Source organism: Oncorhynchus keta, chromosome 34 (genome assembly GCF_023373465.1).
Source record: "Oncorhynchus keta strain PuntledgeMale-10-30-2019 chromosome 34, Oket_V2, whole genome shotgun sequence".
In the NCBI taxonomy this organism is placed as follows: domain Eukaryota; kingdom Metazoa; phylum Chordata; class Actinopteri; order Salmoniformes; family Salmonidae; genus Oncorhynchus; species Oncorhynchus keta.
This window is the reverse complement of record NC_068454.1, coordinates 36325863-36347792: the sequence shown is the minus strand read 5'-3', so window position 1 is coordinate 36347792 and position 21930 is coordinate 36325863. Positions and strand designations below refer to the sequence as shown.

The following is a 21930-nucleotide window of genomic DNA, read 5'->3' as shown; positions in this document are numbered from 1 at the left end:
TTGGAAAGTAATTTAATTATTATAAACATTTTCAAAGAAGTTCAGATCTTCATTATTCGGTCCAAATAGATTAACGAGCCATATCTGTTTATCATCAAGCAGTATATTAAATGCAATCCATCTTCCTTGAGGATGGATAATGGATTACACCTCAAGATCTAGATTGTTTTTTAATAGAATCATAACACCTTTCGAATTCCTTAGCCCATGACAGAATTAGATTTGACCATCCCACTCTTTTTCCCAAGCCACTTTGTCAGAGTATATTGAATGAGTTTCCTGTAAAAAAATAAATAATAATGGTTGTCCTCCTTTAACCATGTAAAAACTGCCCTCTATTTCCTATTTATTATCAGCCAAACCATTGGAATTATAGCTACATTTCCTCAATTCACCAATTACCATGATGGGTTATATTTGAGAAATGTACCACTTTCCTGGACATTATTTTGAGATACTTATCCATACTTACCAATACCACCAGAACCTTTGTCTGTCCGTTATCCACGTAGCTGTACCTTGATACCCTGCTAAACATACTGCAGCACCAACTGGATCTAAGTAGACCTCCAGTTGTCCTCTAATTTCCCTCAAACTTTCCCCCATCCCAAGTAGGGTTGTCATCCATGTCACTGGCACTCCACCCCCGTACACATGGATCCTAGGGCCTTTAAGAGGTTGGGACCCATCCCTTGAAAAGAGCAAAAAGTGCCACTTACAGAACAAAACCAGGTTAGCAGTTATTAGCGTTTCTAACCCCTTTACCTGTTAGGTTCTGAAGTATTGAATATTTGCTAGTTTGACGCACATCTTCCTTACAGAGATAAACATCAGAATCATAAAACATGCATATTTAAGGCCCATAAAAACATTACTCAGAAACTAATCAGCATACCTCCCAGAACCCCGTTTCCACAAGCACCACACATATGAGAAGAGTCGAGATGATTGCATGTGATCCTGAGCACACTGTGACTACTTGACTATATCATCTCTGAACGTGTTTTCAAATTGCAACACCGATAATACTGATAATATATCTCATCTTAAATCATATTTAAAACCTTGACTCCCTTTAATTTGCTTTGTCAAGACAGTGAATAAGTGCTTGACTGATGCTGTAACACCCCCTGTCTAGGTTACACTTCATTATCGAACCGATGACAGCTTGGATTAACGGCACATGAAAAGCAATCCCCACACCCTGAGAGGACTGGCACCACAAGGGCACACTCCACACATAATAAACATCCCATAATCGGGATCGCTCGCCTGGCAGGCCTGCTGATGCGGCCAAGGTTGTAAATCTGTAAAACTTTACTTCTACAGGTTCATCTGTGCTCCCTTAGGCACCTGGCCTACAGCCTGCTGCTGCTGCTGCATGTGTTGGGTCAGACCCTTATTGGGGCCTTTTCAGTTGCTTTTGTTTCACTGAACAGGAGATCCCTGAGAGAATAAAATCTTCACTGTGATAACTAGGTCCAGTGCTGTATTTCTTATGAATGGAATGTATCCATTTTGACCATTGGGAACTCCTAGATCCACAAATGTACTTATTTATTTACATAAGGCTTCCTATTTACTACTCAAACATTACTAACGCACCTGTATGTTAATGGCCAAACTAGGTTTGCTTGGCTTTGAGGATGTACATGAGAGATGACATTACATTTGGGTTATGCCTACCTCACTGACAGAGCATTGGTGACACACTGGCTGACTGCCGTGGTTTGGGCATGTGATGACGTTATGGAACAGCACTGTATTAGTTCAAAAACACACCACACTGTATCACCACAATTGGTCTGTCTGGGTCATCCTGACAGTCCATGCCCACCCACGTGCCCACATGCAGGGGGATATCTAACTGGCTAAAGCCCAGGCACCAGGGGACAGGTGGAGGCAGGCAGACATGGCTGGGTGATCTGAGCGGTAAGTGGTAAGGGGCATGCAGTAATTGCAGCCCTCTCTGCGTAGGCTATAATGAATAAAATATGATGTGGGGTATTATTCAGCCAGGAGCTGGGCAGTAGCGTGTCATCGCTGTGCCATGTGAGTAATAACGGGGCCATTACTGCTGCTGCAGGTTGCTCATTACTCTGATTGTCTTGGAAATGAAGAGGTTGTGAATCTATTATATTCCAAATTGTTTGAGGGGAATGCGGGAGCAGCTATTACCGTGCTGTACGCGCTGTGGAGCTCAGCTGAACTGAGACACACTGTACACACACACACACTGTACACACACACACACTGTACACACACACACACTGTACACACACACTGTACACACACACTGTACACACACACACACACACACACACACACACACACACACACACACACACACACACACACACACACACACACACACACACACACACACACACACACATGCACCCAGGCAGGCGCGCACACACGCACGCGTGCACACATCCCCCTTGTCTTAAGACTAGAATCAAAGTATCTGGTGATGGGTAGCCCCTATTTTGAGCTACCGTAAAAGTAAAACACATTTTAAAAACTCCTGCTGTTAGGCTCTTTTGTACTTCTGGACTGATGTTCATAAGACAAAAACAGTGGGTTAATTCATGAAGTTTTATACTTCATTCACAACTGCGTCATCAGCATCTGCATAGTTAGGACTTAATCGTTAAGCTTTGAAATGTAAATGAGAATGGATGATGAGAAGCACTGCAGCTAATATTAAAGGTACTAATACTTTCAATAATTGAACCTTAAGCAGTTTTAAGGTGGGGATATAGAAATATGCTGAGAAATGACAAGTTAATCCGCTCCTTTTTCCACAGCTATGCCAGTGATTTGTTAAATGTCAAGACAACTGCTAAACAGAGGGGGTTTCACAGGTAAGATACTTTGTATTCATTTTGGTAAATCAATGAGACAGCAATTTTAGGCTTATTACTTTGCATGGCATAGTAATCTGGCCGAGCGGAACTTTGATTTGCAGTTTCACCAAATTTGCAGGGACGTTGTCAATAATTAAAGCAAGGACAGAGAGCCTGCTGGGTAAAGCAGCAGCAGTATGAAAATCAACAGTCAGCCCTCTCTCTCTCTCTGGTTAGCAACTAAGGTGACTTGAGCACCCTGCGCTCACACACTCTCAGCTCTCTGGGATAGTGTGTGAAAATCACACCATGCTCCATTCCAGTTGAACAGAGAGCAATCTGACCCTGTTCTGAGAGTGATAATGTAATGATGTTGGGTCTCTTCATGTTCATGAAATATATGATTCTTGGCCGTTTTTGGTGCATAAAAGGCTTCGGTTGGGTTTCTTTCGATTCATTATTAAGGAAGCAGAGTTGTGTTATTGTTGAGGCTCCGGGCCATATGTTTGGTACCTTTAATCTTCTCCGATCAGATGAGCAGCCCTAGTAATGATGACGAAGTGGAGCAGAAGGTGCATTCTGTGTCTAATAGAGAGGAGCCTGACTCCTGCAGAATGTGATCAGATGACAGAGGACAACAGAGGGGAGACATGAAGCCTGCCTACAGTGTTTCAATACTGTGGGAAATTATTCTGTGCATGGTTTTCATCCAGAGGGAGACCACTGTTATAATGTTCCTAGGCCGTTAAATAGTCATTCAAGACATTGTAGCGTACCCACAAGATTTTTACATATACAGTGGCTTCGTAAAGTATTCGAACCCCTTGACTTTTTGCATATTTTGTTAGGTTACAAGCTCATTCCAAATTATTTTTTCCCCCTCATCAATCTACACACAATACCCCATAATGACAAAGAAAAAACAGGTTTTTAGACATTTTTGCTAATTTATATATTTTTTTAAAGAATCATAAACACTCTGACAAGTATTCAGACTTGAAATTGAGCTCAGGTGCATCCTGTTTCCATTGATCATCCTTGAGATGTTTTTACAACTTGATTGGAGTCCACTTGTGGTAAATTCAATTGATTGGACATCATTTAGAAAGACACACACCTGTCCACATAAGGTCCCACAGTTGACAGTGCATGTCAGAGCAAAAACCAAGCCATGAGGTTGAAGGAATTGTCCATAGAGCTCCGAGACAGGATTGTGTCAAGGCACAGATCTGGGGAAAGGTACAAAAAAAAATCAGCATTGAAGGTCCCCAAGAACACAGTGGCCTCCATCATTCTTAAATGGAAGAAGTTTGGAACCACCAAATAACCTTCCTAGAACTGGCCGCCCGGCGAAATTGACCAATCGGGGGAGAAGAGCCTTGGTCAGGGAGTTGACCAAGAACCCAATGGTCACTCTGGCAGAGCTCCAGAGTTCCTCTGTGGAGATGGGATAACCTTCCAGAAGGACAACCGTCTCTGCCGCACTCCACAAATCAGGCCTTTTTTATGGAAGACTGGCCAGAAGGAAGCCACTCCTCAGTAAAAGGCACATGACAGCCAGCTTGGAGTTTGCCAAAAGGCACCTAAAGGACTCTGACCATGAGAAACAAGATTCTCTGGTATGATGAAACCAAGATGAAACTCTTTGGCCTGACTGCCAAGCGTCACGTCTGGAGGAAACCTGGCACCATCCCTACAGTGAATCATGGTGGTGGCAGCATCAGGCTGTGTGGATGTTTTTCAGCAGCAGGGACTGGGAGACTACTCACTATCGAGGGAAAGACGAACGGAGCAAAGTACAGGAAGATCCTTGATGAAAACCTGCTAAGAAAATGCAGGAGTGGCTTTTAAGGACAAGTCTCTGAATGTCCATGAGTGGCCCAGCCAGAGCCCGGACTTGCACCCGATCAAACATCTCTGGAGAGACCTGGAAATAGCTGTGCAGAGACGCTCCCCATCCAACCTGACAGAGCTTGAGAGGATCTGCAGAGAAAAATGGGAGAAACTCCCCAAATACAGATGTGCCAAGCTTGTAGTGTCATACCCAAGAAGACTCGAGGCTGTAATCGCTGCCAAAGGTGTTCCAACAAAGTACTGAGTGAAGGGTCTGAATACTTACAGTACCAATCAAAAGTTTGGACACAAAATCTCATTCAGGCTAAAACTTTTGACTGGTAGTGTCTGTGCAGCAAAGCTCCCCAATCTGACAGAGCTTGAAAGAATCTGCAGAGAAGAATCGGAGGATGCATGACTCTCGACCTTTGCCTCTCGAGACAATTGAGACATGGATTGTGTGTGTGCCATTCAGATGGTGAATGGGCAAGACAAAACTTTTATGTTCCTTTGAACTAGGTATGGTAGTAGGTGCCAGGCGCACTGGTTTATGTCAAGAACTACAACTCTCGTGTGTATGAAGAATGGCCCACCACCCAAAGGACCTTCAGCCAACTTGACACAACTGTGGTAATCATTGGAGTCAACATGGGCCAGCATCCCTGTGGAACGCTTTCGACACCTTGTAGAGTCCATGCCCCAAAGAATTGAGGCTGTTCTGAGGGCCAAAGGAAGGTGTTGGTTTACCTAATGTTTGGTATACTCACTGTATATATATTTATATTCCAGACTCTGACATTGCTCATTCTGTTTTTGCTCGTCCATTTATTTGTATCATGTTTGATTTATTTTACTTTTGGATTATGTGTGTATTGTTATTGTATTGCTAGGTATTGCTGCACTGTTGGAGCTAGAAACATACGCATTTCACTGCACCTGCGATAAAATCTGCAAATCTTTCTACGTGAACAATAAACTTTGAATGATTTGAGATGAATCAAGGACCATTATCTCGTTGCGTGACAAAAGCTGGTGTTGCTCTAGATGTCTCCCAGTTCTGGTAAATCATGCATCTACCCACTCTGCTCTCCAAACAGCAGCAACGTAAGAGGACAGCTCGGAGAGGCATCTCTCTCCCCAAAGCCCTGCAGAAATGAGCATTGAGACTTCCCTCTCTGCTCTCCTCTTCTCCTCTGACTGGCAGCACACTCCAGTGGAGCCCCGCTGCAGGACGACACGCTGATCCTCTCTGACATGCCTGACCTTTCCCGGGCTGCACGGCTGGGCTGGCTTGCCGTGCCTGCCTGAAAAGGCCATGCCAGTCAGGCCAGGCAGTCGGGCCCCGCCGACCCATGCTCACCACCCCGCCTCACCTCAGCCCCTGCACTAGCTGCCATCTCAGGCCTGGCTGCCATGGACACTCACCCTGGACAGACAGCCACTCAGTCTGAGGGGCTCTCAGCTGCAAAACAAGGGCCATGCCATCAGAATCTGGTTGTGAAATATGAACCCTGTGCTTCTCTACAACACCATCAGCAGGTTGGGCCACTTTTAAGCACTCATCTAGCTTCTGCTGAAAATATATGTAACCTATACAGAAGTGTTTTAAAGAAGCTAATAAGTATGCATCCAAATCTATGGCACCATTAATGGTGTCACATTATAGATATCTCATTAACTTATATATCAATCATTAAAAGCTCCATTCAGAGCTAAAAAGATTAACATTAGCAGTCAACGCACGTTAGAGGCCTTTCACTTAATTTAAGATTAAGCAAGACAATGAGGAGAAAGGAAATTGCGCATAAATGACGAAGAACATTTCTCCATAATTTTCTGTTTTAAACAAGTGGTGTTTGGAGTTTTACATTTTCATAATGTTGTCACTTAACTGTCTGAGGTGACATGTTTGTTCTCAGAGTCTCAATGGAGGCAGTGGTAATATGCTCTTGAAATAGCTGTTGGGGGCCCATTTAGGAGACAGGGAGGGGAGGACTCAGAGTGCAGAATTGATGCTGCAGCTATGAAACGAGGAGCTGTCGCATCCAGTGAGCGCTTTCCAGAGCAAAGGAAACACTTGGCGCTGCAGAAATAAATCATGTGCTCATGCCCTTGCAGTTTAGTGCACCATTGTATTTTTCTTCTTCAAAGCAGGGAGGTAATTTCTCTGCTACAAACACTGCGGTTTCGGCATCAAGGGTGTGCTTCGCATAACACATTTTTCTCTCATTTGCGCCCTTCTCTGACATTAAAAGATCAAGGAGCTACTTGGGTACAATCGACTGTAGGCTAAAGAGAGAATTAAACTCATGGTGAATGAATGAATTCATTCAATGGACTGACTGGTCAGAACAGCCAAATAACAGGCTTCTTCATTTAATAATTGACTGTGAATCTCATAAGTTTAACTACCTTTTGGTAGGCAGTAACAAACAGATGGCATTTTATTTACTTAGACAATCATATATGTGCAAATGTGGATTTTTAATTATCTCCTAAGGCTATATATTTTACATCACTCAGTGAAACTTGTGGATGGTGCTTGACTGTTTTCCACAGCTCAACCTCTCCCATTTAAACTCAATTAGGCCTACCAATATGAGTAAATCAAAACCCAAAGGTTTCAACATCACATTTTATATACAGTTCATTCGGAGAGTATTCAGACCACTTGACTTTTTCCACATTTTGTTATGTTACAGCCTAATTCTGAAATGAATTAAATATTTTTTTTCCCTCATCAATCTACACACAATAACCCATAAGGACAAAGAAAAGCATTTATAAAGAAAAAAAACTGAAATAATACATCTACATAAGTATTCAGACCCTTTACTCAGTACTTTGTTGAAGCACCTTTGGTAGTTATTACAGCCTTGAGTCTTCTTGGCTACAAGCTTGGCACACCTGTATTTAGGGAGTTTCTCCCATTCTTCTCTGCAGATCCTCTCAAGCTCTGTCAGGTTGGATGGGGACCGTCACTGCACAGCTATTTACAGGTCCCTCCAGAGATGTTCGATCGGGTTCAAGTCTGGCTGGGCCACTCAAGAACATTCAGAGACTTGTCCCGAAGCCACTCATTCATTGTCTTGGTTGAGTGCTTGTGGTCGTTGTCCTGTTGGAAGGTGAACCTTCACTCTAGTCTGAGGTCCTGAGAGCTCTGGAGCAGGTTTTCATTGAGGATCTCTCTGTACTTTGCTCCGTTTATCTGTCCCTCGATCCTAACTAGTCTCCCAGTCCCTGCTACTGAAAAACATCCCCGCAGCATGATGCTGCCACCACCATGCTTCACCTTAGGGATAGTGTCAGGTTTCCTCAAGACGTGACACTTGGCAGTCAGGCCAAAGAGTTCAATCTTGGTTTCATCAGACCAGAGAATCTTGTTTCTCATGGTCTGAGAGTCTTTATGTGCCTTTTGGGAAATTACAAGCGGGCTGTCATGTGCCTTTTACTGAGGAGTGGCTTCCATCTGCCCACTCTACCATAAAGGCCTGATGGGTGGAGTGCTGCAGAGACGGTTGTCCTTCTGGAAGGTTCTCCCAACTCCAAAGAGGAACTCTGGAGCTCTGTCAGAGTGACCATTGGGTTCTTGGTCACCTCCCAGACCAAGGCCCTTATCCCCCGATTGCTCAGTTTGGCTGGGTGGCCAGCTCTAGCAAGAGTCTTGGTGGTTCCAAACTTCTTCCATTTAAGAATGATGGAGGCCACTGTGTTCTTGGGGACCTGCAATGCTGCAGACATTTTTGGGTACCTATTCCCAGGTCTGTGCCTCGACTCAATCCTGTTTCGGAGCTCTACGGACAATTCCTTCGACCTCATGGCTTGGTTTTTGCTCTGACGTGCACTGTCAACTGTGGGACCTGATATAGACAATCAACTCGTATGGAAACACATTGCACCTAAGCTTGATTTCGAGTCTCGTAACAAGGAGCCTGAATACTTATGTAAATAAGTACATTTCTAAAAACGTTTTTTTCCCTTTGTCATCATGGGGTATTGTGTGTAGATTGATGGGGAAACATTTTTAATTAATCCATTTTAGAATAAGGCTGTAAAGTAACAAAATGTGGAAAAAGTCAAGGGGTCTGAAAACTTTCCGAATGAACTGTACATGGAATATATACATATACATTCCATGGAATATACATTGGATTGCTATGATGAAACTGGCACTCATGAGGACCGCCACAGGAAAGGAAGACCCAGAGTTACCTCTGCTGGAGAGGGTAAATTCATTAGAGTTAATTGCACCTCGGATTGCAGCCCAAATAAAATTTGCAGCACACAGAGTTCAACAGACACATCTCATCATCAACTGTTCAGAGGAGACTGCGTGAATCAGGCCTTCATGGTATAATTGCTGCAAAGAAACCACTACTAAAGGAGACCAATAATAAGAGGAGACTTACTTGGGCCAAGAAACACGAGTAATGGACAATAGACAGGTGTAAATCTGTCCTTTGGTCTGATGAGTCCAAATTTGAGATTTTTGGTTCCAACCGCGGTATCTTTGTGAAACGCAGAGTAGGTGAACGGATGATCTCTGCATGTGTGATTCCCACCATGAAGCATGGAGGAGGAGGTGTGATGGTGTTGGGGTGCTTTGCTGGTGACACTGTCTGTGATTTATTTTGAATTCAAGCCACACCTAAGCAGCACGGCTACCATTCTGCAGCAATACACCATCCCATCTGGTTTGCGCTTAGTGGGACAATTTATTTTTCAACAGGACAATAACCCAAAACACACCTCCAAGCTGTGTACGGGCAATTTAACCAAGGAGAGTGATGGAGTGCTGCATCAGATGACCTGGCTTCCACAATCACCCGGCTTCCGCAATCACCCGACCTCAACCCAATTGAGATGGTTTGGGATGTCTTGGACCACAGAGTGAAGGAAAAGCAGCCAACAAGTGCTCAGCATATGTGGGAGCTCCTTCAAGACTGTTGTACAAGCATTCCTCATGAAGCTGGTTAAGAGAATGTCAAGAGTGTGCAAAGCTGTCATCAAGGCAAAGGGTGGCTACTTTGAAGAATCTCAAATCTCTAATCTATTTTGATTTGTTTAACACTTTCTTGGTTACTACATGATTCCATATGTGTTATTTCATAGTTTTGATGTCTTCACTACTATTCTACAATGTGGAAAATAGTTTTAAAAAAATACTTGAATGAGTAGGTGTATCCAAACTTTTGGCTGGTATTATATTATTAATACCAGTCAAATGTTTGGACACACCTACTCATTCAATTTGTAAGTCGCTCTGGATAAGAGCGTCTGCTAAATGACTTAAATGTAATGTAAATGTAAGTATATATATATATATAGTGCCTTGCGAAATTCGGCCCCCTTGAACTTTGCGACGATTTCAAGTTTTCATAACAATCGTAAATCAATATTTTGATTTTTTTTACACCTTTATTTATCCTTTATTTAACTAGGCAAGTAAGTTAAGAACACATTCTTGTTTTCAATGACGGCCTAGGAACGGTGGGTCAACTGCCTTGTTCAGGGGCAGAATGACAGATTTTTACCTTGTCAGCTCGGGGATTCAATCTTGCAACCTTTCAGCTAACCACCTGATTACATTGCACTCCACGAGGAGACTGCCTGTTACGTGAATACAGTAAGAAGCCAAGGTAAGTTGCTAGCTATCATTAAACTTGTCTTATAAAAAACAATCAATCAATCATAATCACCAGTTACAGTAACTACACATGGTTGATGATATTACTAGTTTATCTAGCGTGTCCTGCGTTGCATATAATCGATGCAGTGCGTAGGACTGTCTTGCTCCAATGTGTACCTAACCATAAACATCAATGCCTTTCTTAAAATCAATTCACAAGTATATCTTTTTAAACCTGCATATTTAGTTAATATTGCCTGCTAACCTGGCTCGTTGCGAACTCTATGAAGACTATTTCTTCCTAACAAATACAGCCAACTTCGCAAAAACGGGGGATGATTTAACAAAAGCGCATTTGCGAAAAAAGCACAATCGTTGCACGAATGTACCTAACCATAAACATCAATGCCTTTCTTAAAATCAATACACAGAAGTATATATTTTTAAACCTGCAAATTTTGCTAAAAGAAATTCAGGTTAGCAGGCAATATTAACCAGGTGAAATTGTGTCACTTCTCTTGCGTTCATTGCACGCAGAGTCAGTGTATATGCAACAGTTTGGGCCACCTAATTTGCCATAATTTTAAGTCATTATGACATAACATTGAAGGTTGTGCAATGTCACAGGAATATTTAGACTTATGGATACCACCCGTTAAATAAAATACGAAACGGTTCCGTATTTCACTGAAAGAATAAACGTCTTGTTTTCGAGATGATAGTTTCAGGATTCTACCATATTAATGACCTAAGGCTCGTATTTCTGTGTGTTATTATGTTATAATTAAGTCTATGATTTGATATTTGATAGAGCAGTCTGACTGAGCGATGGTAGGCACCAGCAGGCTCGTAAGGATTCATTCAAACAGCACTTTCGTACGTTTTGCCAGCAGCTCGTCGCTGCGCTTCAAGCATTGCGCCGTTTATGACTTCAAGTCTATCAACTCCCGAGATGAGGCTGGTGTAACCGATGTGAAATGGCTAACTAGTTAGCAGGGGGCGCGCTAATAGCGTTTCAAATGTCACTCGCTCTGAGATTTGGAGTGCTTGTTCCCCTTGCGGCTTTTGTGGAGCGATGGGTAACACTGCTTCGAGGGTGGCTGTTGTCGATGTGTTCCTGGTTCGAACCCAGGAAGGGGCGAGGAGAGGGACGGAAGCTATACTGTTACACTGGCAATACTAAAGTGCCTATAAGTACATCCAATAGTCAAAGGTATATGAAATACAAATCGTATAGAGAGAAATGATCCTATAATAACTGCAACCTAAAACTCCTTAGCTGGGAATATTGAAGACTCATGTTAAAAGGAACCACCAGCTTTCAAATGTTCTCATGTTCTGAGCAAGGAACTTAAACGTTAGCTTTTTTTACATGGCCCATATTGCACTTTTACTTTCTTCTCCAACACTTTGTTTTTGCATTATTTAAACCAAATTGAACATGTTTCATTTTATTTGAGGCTAAATTGATTTTATTTCTGTATATTAAGTCAAAATAAGTGTTCGTTCAGTATTGTTGTAATTGTCATTATTACAAATACGTTTTTTTTTTTATATACTAAATCGGCCGATTAATCGGCCGGTATCGGCTTTTTTTGGTCCTCCGATTTTCGGTCCTTGAAAAATCATAATTGGTCGACCTCTAGTTTCTTTTTTTGCAGAGTTGATGTTTTCATGGAAAACAAGGACATTTCTAAGTGACCCCAAACTTTTCAACGGTAGTGTACATGGTAACTGGTATAAAACTGTTTGGTAGTTACTGTGTAATTAGAATGTGAAAGAAACTCAAATGACATGGAATTTGTGCAATATATTGTAAATTACGTCAATCTATAACTAGGTGGACCTATACCAGCATTAACCGTGCGCCATTTTGTAGGGGTCACTATAAACATCACAGCTGTGAAGAAATGTTCACATATTATGTACAACGTGAACACACAAGAACACGAGCCCCTTCAAACTCATAGACAGATCATCAGTAGATCTCCAGACTTCAAAGGCCAGAGAGTGAAGGGAAGGTGTGTGTGTGTGTGTGTGTGTGTGTGTGTGTGTGTGTGTGTGTGTGTGTGTGTGTGTGTGTGTGTGTGTGTGTGTGTGTGTGTGTGTGTGTGTGTGTGTGTGTGTGTGTGTGTGTGTGTGTGTGTGTCTTTGGCATGATGCTGCCCACTGGCCAACTCTTTAAACCTCTGAGTGAACATAGATAGATGCCCTCATCCATATGGATGTAAAGCCAGTTAAAAAAATATAATCACTACAGCTTTACCCCTTCCTATGATCCTAGAGTCCCTGGGTTTTGGTTGATTAAACTCTGCCTTGTGAATTTGGGATTAAAGCTTGAGGAATCCTTAATGCAGAAATAATGATTTTGTGACACTAATTATCTGTATTTATACTATACATACAGATACTGAGTATTTATTATACATTATATCTGCTGTCGTTGGAATAACCGATCACATACATCATCGACTCGGGGCAGTTCAGACAAATTCAGACAGTCAGTGGGCCAAGGTTATGAAGTAAACGCCATCATGTCAAATGATTTGATGAAAAAGGCTGCAGATGCACGTTTCAATAATACACCGACAGAGGATCTTAGGGCTCATAATACATATCATGAAATGGAGAAAAGTCTTTGCCCTTCGCCTTCAGTCAATTTCTCCCTGTAATATTTCTAAATGGTAAGAACTGTACTTCTAAATGCATTGTCAACTGTGGGACCTTATATAGACAGGTGTGTACCTTTCCAAATCATGTCCAATCAGTTGAATTTACCACAAGTGGACTCCAATCAAGTTGTAGAAACATCTCAAGGACGATCAATGGAAACAGGATGCACCTGAGCTCAATTTCGAGTCTCATATCGAAGGGTCTGATTACTTATGTAAATAAGATATTTCTGTTTTTTATTTGTAATAGATTTGCAAAAATGTCTAAAAGCCTCTTTCTGCTTTGTCATTATTGGGTAATGTGTATAGATTGATGAGGGGGAAAAGTATTTAATACATTTTAAAATAACAAAATAACAAAATGTGGAAAAAGTCAAGAGTTCTGAAAAATTTCCGAATGAACTGTACATGGAAAATTCAATGGATTTGAAAGATGTTATCATGTAAACGGTTGTTTTGAGGGTGACATTTCAACCACAGGAATATGTCATCACGGTCATCAAATTTCAACATAGACAAACCTTGTATAAAATACTGTATGTTGAATTTGTACCTTTTAAAACAACATCAGATCTTCAACTTCATTTCCACTATCAGAAAATATAACAATAGGCTGGGCAGCACATCCTACTGGAGAATTGATCTATCTACAGCTAACTTTTGGTCTCCTATCCAGGGTTTTAACCAAGCCCAGCACTGCTTGAGTATGATATTTGTAACTGACTATTACTAATGTGCTATCGTGAGAATGATTGTTGAGAGAGATCTCCACTTAACAACTAAATAGATTTACTGCTGCTATAGAAGTCATTCCAAAGGGCAGGTTTAACAGAGCAAACCAAACATCTAAGTTAAAGAATAGGACTAATGTGCATTTAAAGTTGGATTTCATTCATTCAGTCATATTCTTTAACTTAGATTTTTGGTTGAGATGGAATTATATGTAATATGTAGAAAAACTGGAATTAAAGCCAGACTAAGTCAGGGGAACAGATGGAACTATTACATCTCCTTTAAATGTTGATATTTGTTTGCGTTGTCAACCAAACACAAGTCAATATTACTTTTGTAATACAATAAATAGCCTATTAACTTGTCGACAAGTTCACAAATGATATGTTGGATTCAAGTCTCAAACTCAACCAAAAATACAGGTTAAAGAATGGAATTAAGTCAGTGTCTCAGATGGAACTATTCTAAGCAGTACACATATATTCTTTAAATGTTGATATTTTGTTGTGTTGTCAACCAAACACAATTCCATATTACTTTTGTAACACAGCAAATAGCCCAGTAAATAGCCTACTACAGGTGTAGGATCTTAATTTGATCCCCTGTTGCAGGATAATTTGTAGTGTAATTTGAGGCTTAAAAAGGCTTCTGAAGTTTCTCATTTCCCCTTTGACGTTTCAGACTTGATTTTCCCTTATGGAAAATGTATCGACCGGGACAAAGATGTCCATTAATTATAATCCACATATCATAACTCACATTTCCTGTTGCCTCATTCATTTCCTGCTGTAGTAAACTGGCTCAAATGAAGGTCCTATATCGCTAATGTAACAATATACTGTAAAATGGGTAACACATCCATGGCCATATTTTGAGGTTACTGTAACTATAAATGTCTTCTTATGTAATCATATAAAGCGTGCATGTTCAAGATAGCATGAATAGGTCGTCGCAGGTCTGTGGAGATCTTCACAATTGCTGTAATAATCTGTGCAGAATCTCGAACTGCATTGATCACTTGCACTATGTACTTATTATGCAATATCAACTGCAATCCAAGCAATTTGGTTGTGCTATTAGATAAAGCACAGTGATAACACTGATTTGTTGTATAAATAACCAAAATATCTGACATGGAATTCCCATTTGAATTTTGCTGTGCTTTTAAATGAGTGAAAGCACAGTGACAGACATTTGGGTTACAACTAAACCAAAAACACACGTTGTTATTCAATTGGAATTTGGTTGTGCTTTAGATGGTTGAAAGCATAGTGATAACACATTGGAAATTCAACAAACTTTTTGAGTGGGTGAATATAGGTTGTAATCAATGTCTCAACCAAACATTACCCAATTATCCACGTTGAAATGACTTGGTACGCCCAGTGGGCCTCAATTGTATGCAAATCTGTGAATACATGAAAATGGATCACTTTAAATGTCACTTTCCTAATCTCTGAAGGTCATGGTTTGATTGCAGAGATTATGTAGTGTTTGGTCTAGACTACATTTATTTGCAGTGGGCTTTAATACCAGGAAATAAAAGTAAGGGCAACTGCAACAGGAGCTTTTACAGAGGTGGGGACATAATGAGGATATGCTTGAGACAGACCTATTTTCTCATAATAGAGGATGCAGACAAAAAGGCAGAGAGGCGTGAAGCCTGCGTAACAGGGTGCTTCTAGGTAAACAGTAGGCAGGGAGAGAACAATGGATATACAAGGTAGAGAGATGGAGAGTGGGAGAATGGTAGCTGCTGTGACTGTATTCCTGCATCATTGAAAGGTAATTCAAGGACAAAAAAAGACTTTGAAAAGTGACCAGAGAAAAATAATGTTTAAGAAAATGAACAGCATGGACACATTACAATACATGCTACAGATAGTGAGCTGGGGATATAAAACTATTAAAGGAGACTATAATGGATTAGAGATGACATGGTTGACATGAGGAGTGTCGAGAGCCTTTGCACAAAAGCAGATACCAGACAAAAGGATATAACCCACACTATAAACGGATAAACTGGCATGCCATTCAGATAGTCCACTTGAATAGCCCACCTGTAATCCTCGAAAAAATCGGAGTGTTTCTCATCGGTGTATACATTCCAGACTGGCCACCTCATACAATATATTTGAACACTGTCCTTGGCTAAACTGTAGAAAAGACCTAAGAGTAGGGGTGCAACTTTGGTTTTAGAATTAGAGGGGACATAAATATTTGTTTTAATTATTTTTTTCCCCCCCAGTCAGATGAACACTAAAAAACAGCCTACCAGACCGCTCAGAGACGTCCGCCTCGTCCTAAAGCACACCGTTGCCTCGTTTAATATCACATTCCAATCATAAAACTGTGGGGGACAAAGATGCAATTTCAGAATGTGGGAGGGGGGGGCATGCCCCGCCCCTGTCCACAGTGAAAAGTCGCCCCTGCCTAAGAGTAAACTGTCGTTTTTGTGTTTGCTACAGCTGTGGTGGATAATGGTGGTGAAGATGTTTCTGAGAAAACAGGGCTGTGTTCTGTCCTCCAGGGAGACTGTGAACCTTGTGGCCAACATAGACATACATCCCTTATGTTCTACATGAATTTCCATGCTATCCTTTTCATAGCAGTGCAGGAGAGTGACGCTTCTTCACACTTGAGATGGATGAACTTCATCTGACTTTTCCCACCCTTCTTTACCTTGCACCCTGTGATGTTTTCAAGGGAAAGTCATGCGCAGATCAAACAGAAAGCACCTACTTAGCAGTTCTGAGAATATAGCATGCATCATCAATTCCAAGCAGTGGCACCATTTTATGGTTCAATTCATTTTAGTTGCAGGAATGCCCATGTTATTGGTAACACCTAATTGGTTTACAAAATCCACTCTGTCTGACCTTATTTTAACACTATGACCAAAGTTTTTATGTGATTTCAGGCTTCTATCACATCCATTCACTGTCTTCTACACTATCTCTCTGTGCTGAGAGATAGATTTCCACCAGCTGCACTTGGAATCTCTAATTTAACTGGTCCACAGTCTGTCTATCTCTGAGACCTGTAAGTTATCACCAACAACTCCCTGTTGCCTCAAAAGAACAAAAGGTAACTTCAAAAGACTGTTTGTATTACAGGTAACTACCAAAATAGTTTTGTTGTATTACAGTTCATAGTCTCAGAGTTCAATGCACATTGAACTGTAGGCCGTACTGTAATTCCAGAAGTTACAGAAGCACATTTAAAAAAAATAATAATAATAATATTTTCATGAAGGTAATGCTATGGAAAGTGTGAATATGAATGTAAAGGTATTTCTCCCCCCACACACACACACACACAGAGAGAGAGGGGAGAGAGAGAGAGAGAGAGAGAGAGAGAGAGAGAGAGAGAGAGAGAGAGAGAGAGAGAGAGACAGATAGAGAGCGAATAGAATGTTATACAGTACCTTTTGTTCTTTTGAGCTTCCTTCTTGTCCATGATGACAGGTACACAATTGGTGAGCTCTGTCCAGTCGGCATGCAAACCACAGCTCCAGCCCGTAGAGAATCGAGAAAACAGCCAGGACTCCTCTTTCCCTGGTCGGTGGCATGTACATTTCTTCTGCCCTGGCTTGCAGTCGCATGGTTGCTCCAAACGAATATTCCTAACTAAGTGCCTTCCAAACGTGGTTCCCCCGGTTTTTTGAATGTGTAAAAACACTATCACATCGTATCCTTTGATGTTGAAATCCACGTGCCGCTGAAGGTCTCGTTCAGTAAAGTTGAATTTTGACGGCAATTTCGGAGGGCTGTCATCCTCCAGTTCTGTGTAAAAGTCTTCGTTTGTCCGATATTGGGTAGAAAGTATACTGACCCCTCTCAAATTTTCCCCAGTTTTAAAGTGGCAAGAATTGCTGCCAGCTGGACATATATATTGATAGCCTATCATTACAAAAAGAACAGCTAAAATAGGAACTAAGATCAATTTATTGGATTTATCATCCATGTTAACAAGAATATGTTTTCATGCCATTAGTGTGAATTATTACACATGATCCTTTCAGTAGCTGCTGCTTGGTTCATCACAATAATGTCTATGGATCTTCAAAGCGCCACATGTTGATCTGGACAAGATTTAGTTATTGTTCTTGCTATCAAAAGGCATATTTTGGTCTAAGCAGGTAGCCTACCTTTATGTTTCAAGGATACTGCAGTCATATCACACCAGAGCAGATCATTTCAAACGAGGCAGGCTCGCCGAAACATGACATATTCCGGTTACTTCTCGTCATGGTTGTCCAACTTCACAAACGGTATTTTCAGTGCTGCACACTGACGTCCCTCGTGCTAGGATTTCAAGTGAAACCGAACCTGTCAACATGTTTCATTCTGATCCCGCAAAATTACAACTTTACATCTCGGGAAACAGTTGTCTGATTCACTTCAGCACCACAAACGTGCTTGTAGGGAAGTGGAGAAATGTCGGCGTTCATATATCCTTATGTCCAAGGCGTGCGCATGAAGGGGCAAGCGACTGCTGCTCCGACTACAGTGGGATGGGTCCTGAAGCATCCTCATACATCGCGCAGTTCAGTTTTGTTCAAATATTGCAGGCTAGCTTAGGCTATTACTTGAAGATGCTGCTGCATTCAAGACCCGGTGATCACGTTACGCCCTCTTCGTGGTAATATACTCTCTATCGATTTTTGTGGACATAACCAAGGCTACTGTAACTTGGCTATAGGCTAGCATAGGATAAAAGGCTCATAATCTTTCTTGTCTCGTAGAACAGACAGCCTACATTTAGCTCTTACGTATCAGTCAGCACACACAAGTGACTAGACAATTCGATGTTTTTAAAGTAAGCTATGAGAAATTGAGAACGGAATGTGAGTTTAGTGCCGTGCAATTAATTAACCAATGATGGCTAATCTTACACCAAGAAAATGCAACCAATAGCACTTTGAAGATTGCAACGAAAGCCAATGGCGACAGAATAATAGAATACAAACGACATTACAATATTGCCAGCCAATCAAATGGGGAAACAATGTATCCAGTCCAATCCAAATACTGTACTAACTTCAGGCAGCCTATTTCATGCGTTGACATGGTTTCATGATAACCAAAAGCATTTAAACCAATTAGCACGATATTTATAGATAATTAGATTAATTTAAAAAATGAATACATATAAAAGTTCAAAACCAATCGCTAGTGAATGAACCATCATCACTTACGATTTCAACACCATGGACAGATGCCAGGTATCAAGTAGCAACACAAGAGGTTGTTTGTTGTAAATTGTTGACACATGGTATCTGTCCATGGTGCTGAAATTGGACGCGAGAACGATTCATTACCACGAAGATCACTTCATGTAAAGGTATTCTATTTTAAAAGAGCCTTGTGCCAATACTATGTCATCTAAAAAGCGTTAAAAGAGGAGCTGAGAAATACATTTTTTAGAAAAGTACTTTATTTATTTTTTTGAAGGCAGACTTCCAGAGTAAATTGCACATGGCTGGTGAAAACAATGGGCGCATTTGAGTAGTAAGGCTACACCAACCAACTGTAGACAAAAGTCTAGGTGTGATGTCAGGGGCGGTCAGGGACGGATTACCTAATGCAAGCCACGTGCCCCGGTGCCCGACCTCCAGGGTCCCCCTACCCCCCAAAAGGATAATATATACATATACAGTATATATAAAACAAAGTTTGGACACACCTACTAATTTCTTTATTTTGGCTATTTTCTACATTGTAGAATAATAGTGAAAACATCAAAACTGTGAAATAACAGATATGGAATCATGTAGTAACCAAAAAGTGTTAAACAAATCAAAATATAGTATTTTTTAGAGATGCTTCAAAGTAGCAACCCTTTGCCTTGATGACAGCTTTGCACACTCTTGGCATTCTCTCAACCAGCTTCATGAGGTAGCCACCTGGAATGCATTTCAATATAGAGGTGTGCCTTGTTAAAAGTTAATTTGTGGAATTTATTTCCTTCTTAATGCGTTTGAGCCAATCAGTTGTGTTTTGATAAGGTCAGGGTGGTATACCGAAGATAGCCCTATTTGGTAAAAGACCACGTCCATATTATGGCAGGAACAGATCAAATAAGAAAAGAGAAATGACAGTCCATCTTTACTTTAAGACATGAAGGTCAGTCAATCTGGACAATGTCAAGAACTTTTAAAGTTTCTTCAAGTGCAGTCACAAAAATCATCAAGCGCTATGATGAAACTGGCTCTCATGAGGACCGCCACAGGAAAGGAAGACCCAGAGTTACCTTTGCTGCAGAGAATAAGTTCACTGCCTCAGAAATTGCAGCCCAAATAAATGCTTCACAGAGTTCAAGTAACAGACACATTTCAACATCAACTGTTCAGAGGAGACTGCGTGAATCAGGCATTCATGGTTGACTTGCTGCACAGAAACCACTACTAAAGGAAAGAAGAAGAAGAAAAAGAAGAAGAAACTTGTTTGGGGCAAAAAACACAAGCAATGGACATTAGACCGGTGGAAATCTGTCCTTTGGTCTGATGAGTCCAAATTTGAGATTTTGGGTTCCAACCACTGTGTCTTTGTGAGACGAAGAGAAGGTGAACGGATGATGTCCGCATATGTCCGCATATGTGGTTCCCCCCGTGAAGCATGGAGGAGGATGTGTGATTGTGTAGGTGTGCTTTGCTGGTGACACTGTGACTTATTTAGAATTCAAGGCACACACAGCATTTTTTTTAAATGGTTGCAGGAGTGGGGGCTGGGGTGGGGGCAAATATCGTAAGAGCACTTCATAAGCAATGGCAGAATGCGTAGAATCGTAGGAAATTGGCTTTAAAATTGCAACATTTTCTCTCAGCCTCATGGCAAAATGTGTAAAATAGTAGGAAATGTGCTTTAAAACTGTAAAATGTGGAGAATAGCATGAGATGAGCTACAGTGCCTTGCGAAAGTATTCGGCCCCCTTGAACTTTGCGACCTTTTGCCACATTTCAGGCTTCAAACATAAAGATATAAAACTGTATTTTTTTTGTGAAGAATCAACAACAAGTGGGACACAATCATGAAGTGGAACGACATTTATTGGATATTTCAAACTTTTTTAACAAATCAAAAACTGAAAAATTGGGCGTGCAAAATTATTCAGCCCCCTTAAGTTAATACTTTGTAGCGCCACCTTGTGCTGCGATTACAGCTGTAAGTCGCTTGGGGTATGTCTCTATCAGTTTTGCACATCGAGAGACTGAAATTTTTTCCCATTCCTCCTTGCAAAACAGCTCGAGCTCAGTGAGGTTGGATGGAGAGCATTTGTGAACAGCAGTTTTCAGTTCTTTCCACAGATTCTTGATTGGATTCAGGTCTGGACTTTGACTTGGCCATTCTAACACCTGCATATGTTTATTTTTGAACCATTCCATTGTAGATTTAGCTTTATGTTTTGGATCATTGTCTTGTTGGAAGACAAATCTCCGTCCATCAGGTTTTCTTCCAGAATGGTCCTGTATTTGGCTCCATCCATCTTCCCATCAATTTTAACCATCTTCCCTGTCCCTGCTGAAGAAAAGCAGGCCCAAACCATGATGCTGCCACCACCATGTTTGACAGTGGGGATGGTGTGTTCAGGGTGATGAGCTGTGTTGCTTTTACGCCAAACATAACATTTTGCATTGTTGTCCACCTTCTTCCACATGTTTGGTGTGTCTCCCAGGTGGCTTGTGGAAAACATTAAACAACACTTTTTATGGATATCTTTAAGAAATGGCTTTCTTCTTGCCACTCTTCCATAAAGGCCAGATTTGTGCAATATACGACTGATTGTTGTCCTATGGACAGAGTCTCCCACCTCAGCTGTAGATCTCTGCAGTTCATCCAAAGTGATCATGGGCCTCTTGGCTGCATCTCTGATCAGTCTTCTCCTTGTATGAGCTGAAAGTTTAGAGGGATGGCCAGGTCTTGGTAGATTTGCAGTGGTCTGATACTCCTTCCATTTCAATATTATCACTTGTACAGTGCTCCTTGGGATGTTTAAAGCTTGGGAAATCTTTTTGTATCCAAATCCGGCTTTAAACTTCTTCACAACAGAATCTCGGACCTGCCTGGTGTGTTCCTTGTTCTTCATGATGCTCTCTGCGCTTTTAACGGACCTCTGAGACTATCACAGTGTAGGTGCATTTATACGGAGACTTGATTACACACAGGTGGATTGTATTTATCATCATTAGTCATTTAGGTCAACATTGGATCAT

General features: G+C 41.2%; 1 protein-coding gene across 1 annotated transcript in view; it reads right to left on the bottom strand.

Moving 5' to 3' along the window:
- Nucleotides 1–18542, bottom strand: part of hs6st3b (heparan sulfate 6-O-sulfotransferase 3b) — a 99094-nt gene extending 80552 nt beyond the window's left edge. Inside the window, exon 1 of the mRNA XM_035749115.2 lies at nt 17143–18542. Within this exon, the coding sequence (XP_035605008.1) occupies nt 17143–17681 (539 nt within the window). The 5' untranslated portion in view covers nt 17682–18542. The remainder of the gene's footprint in view (nt 1–17142) is intronic.
- Nucleotides 18543–21930: the final 3388 nt, after the last annotated feature.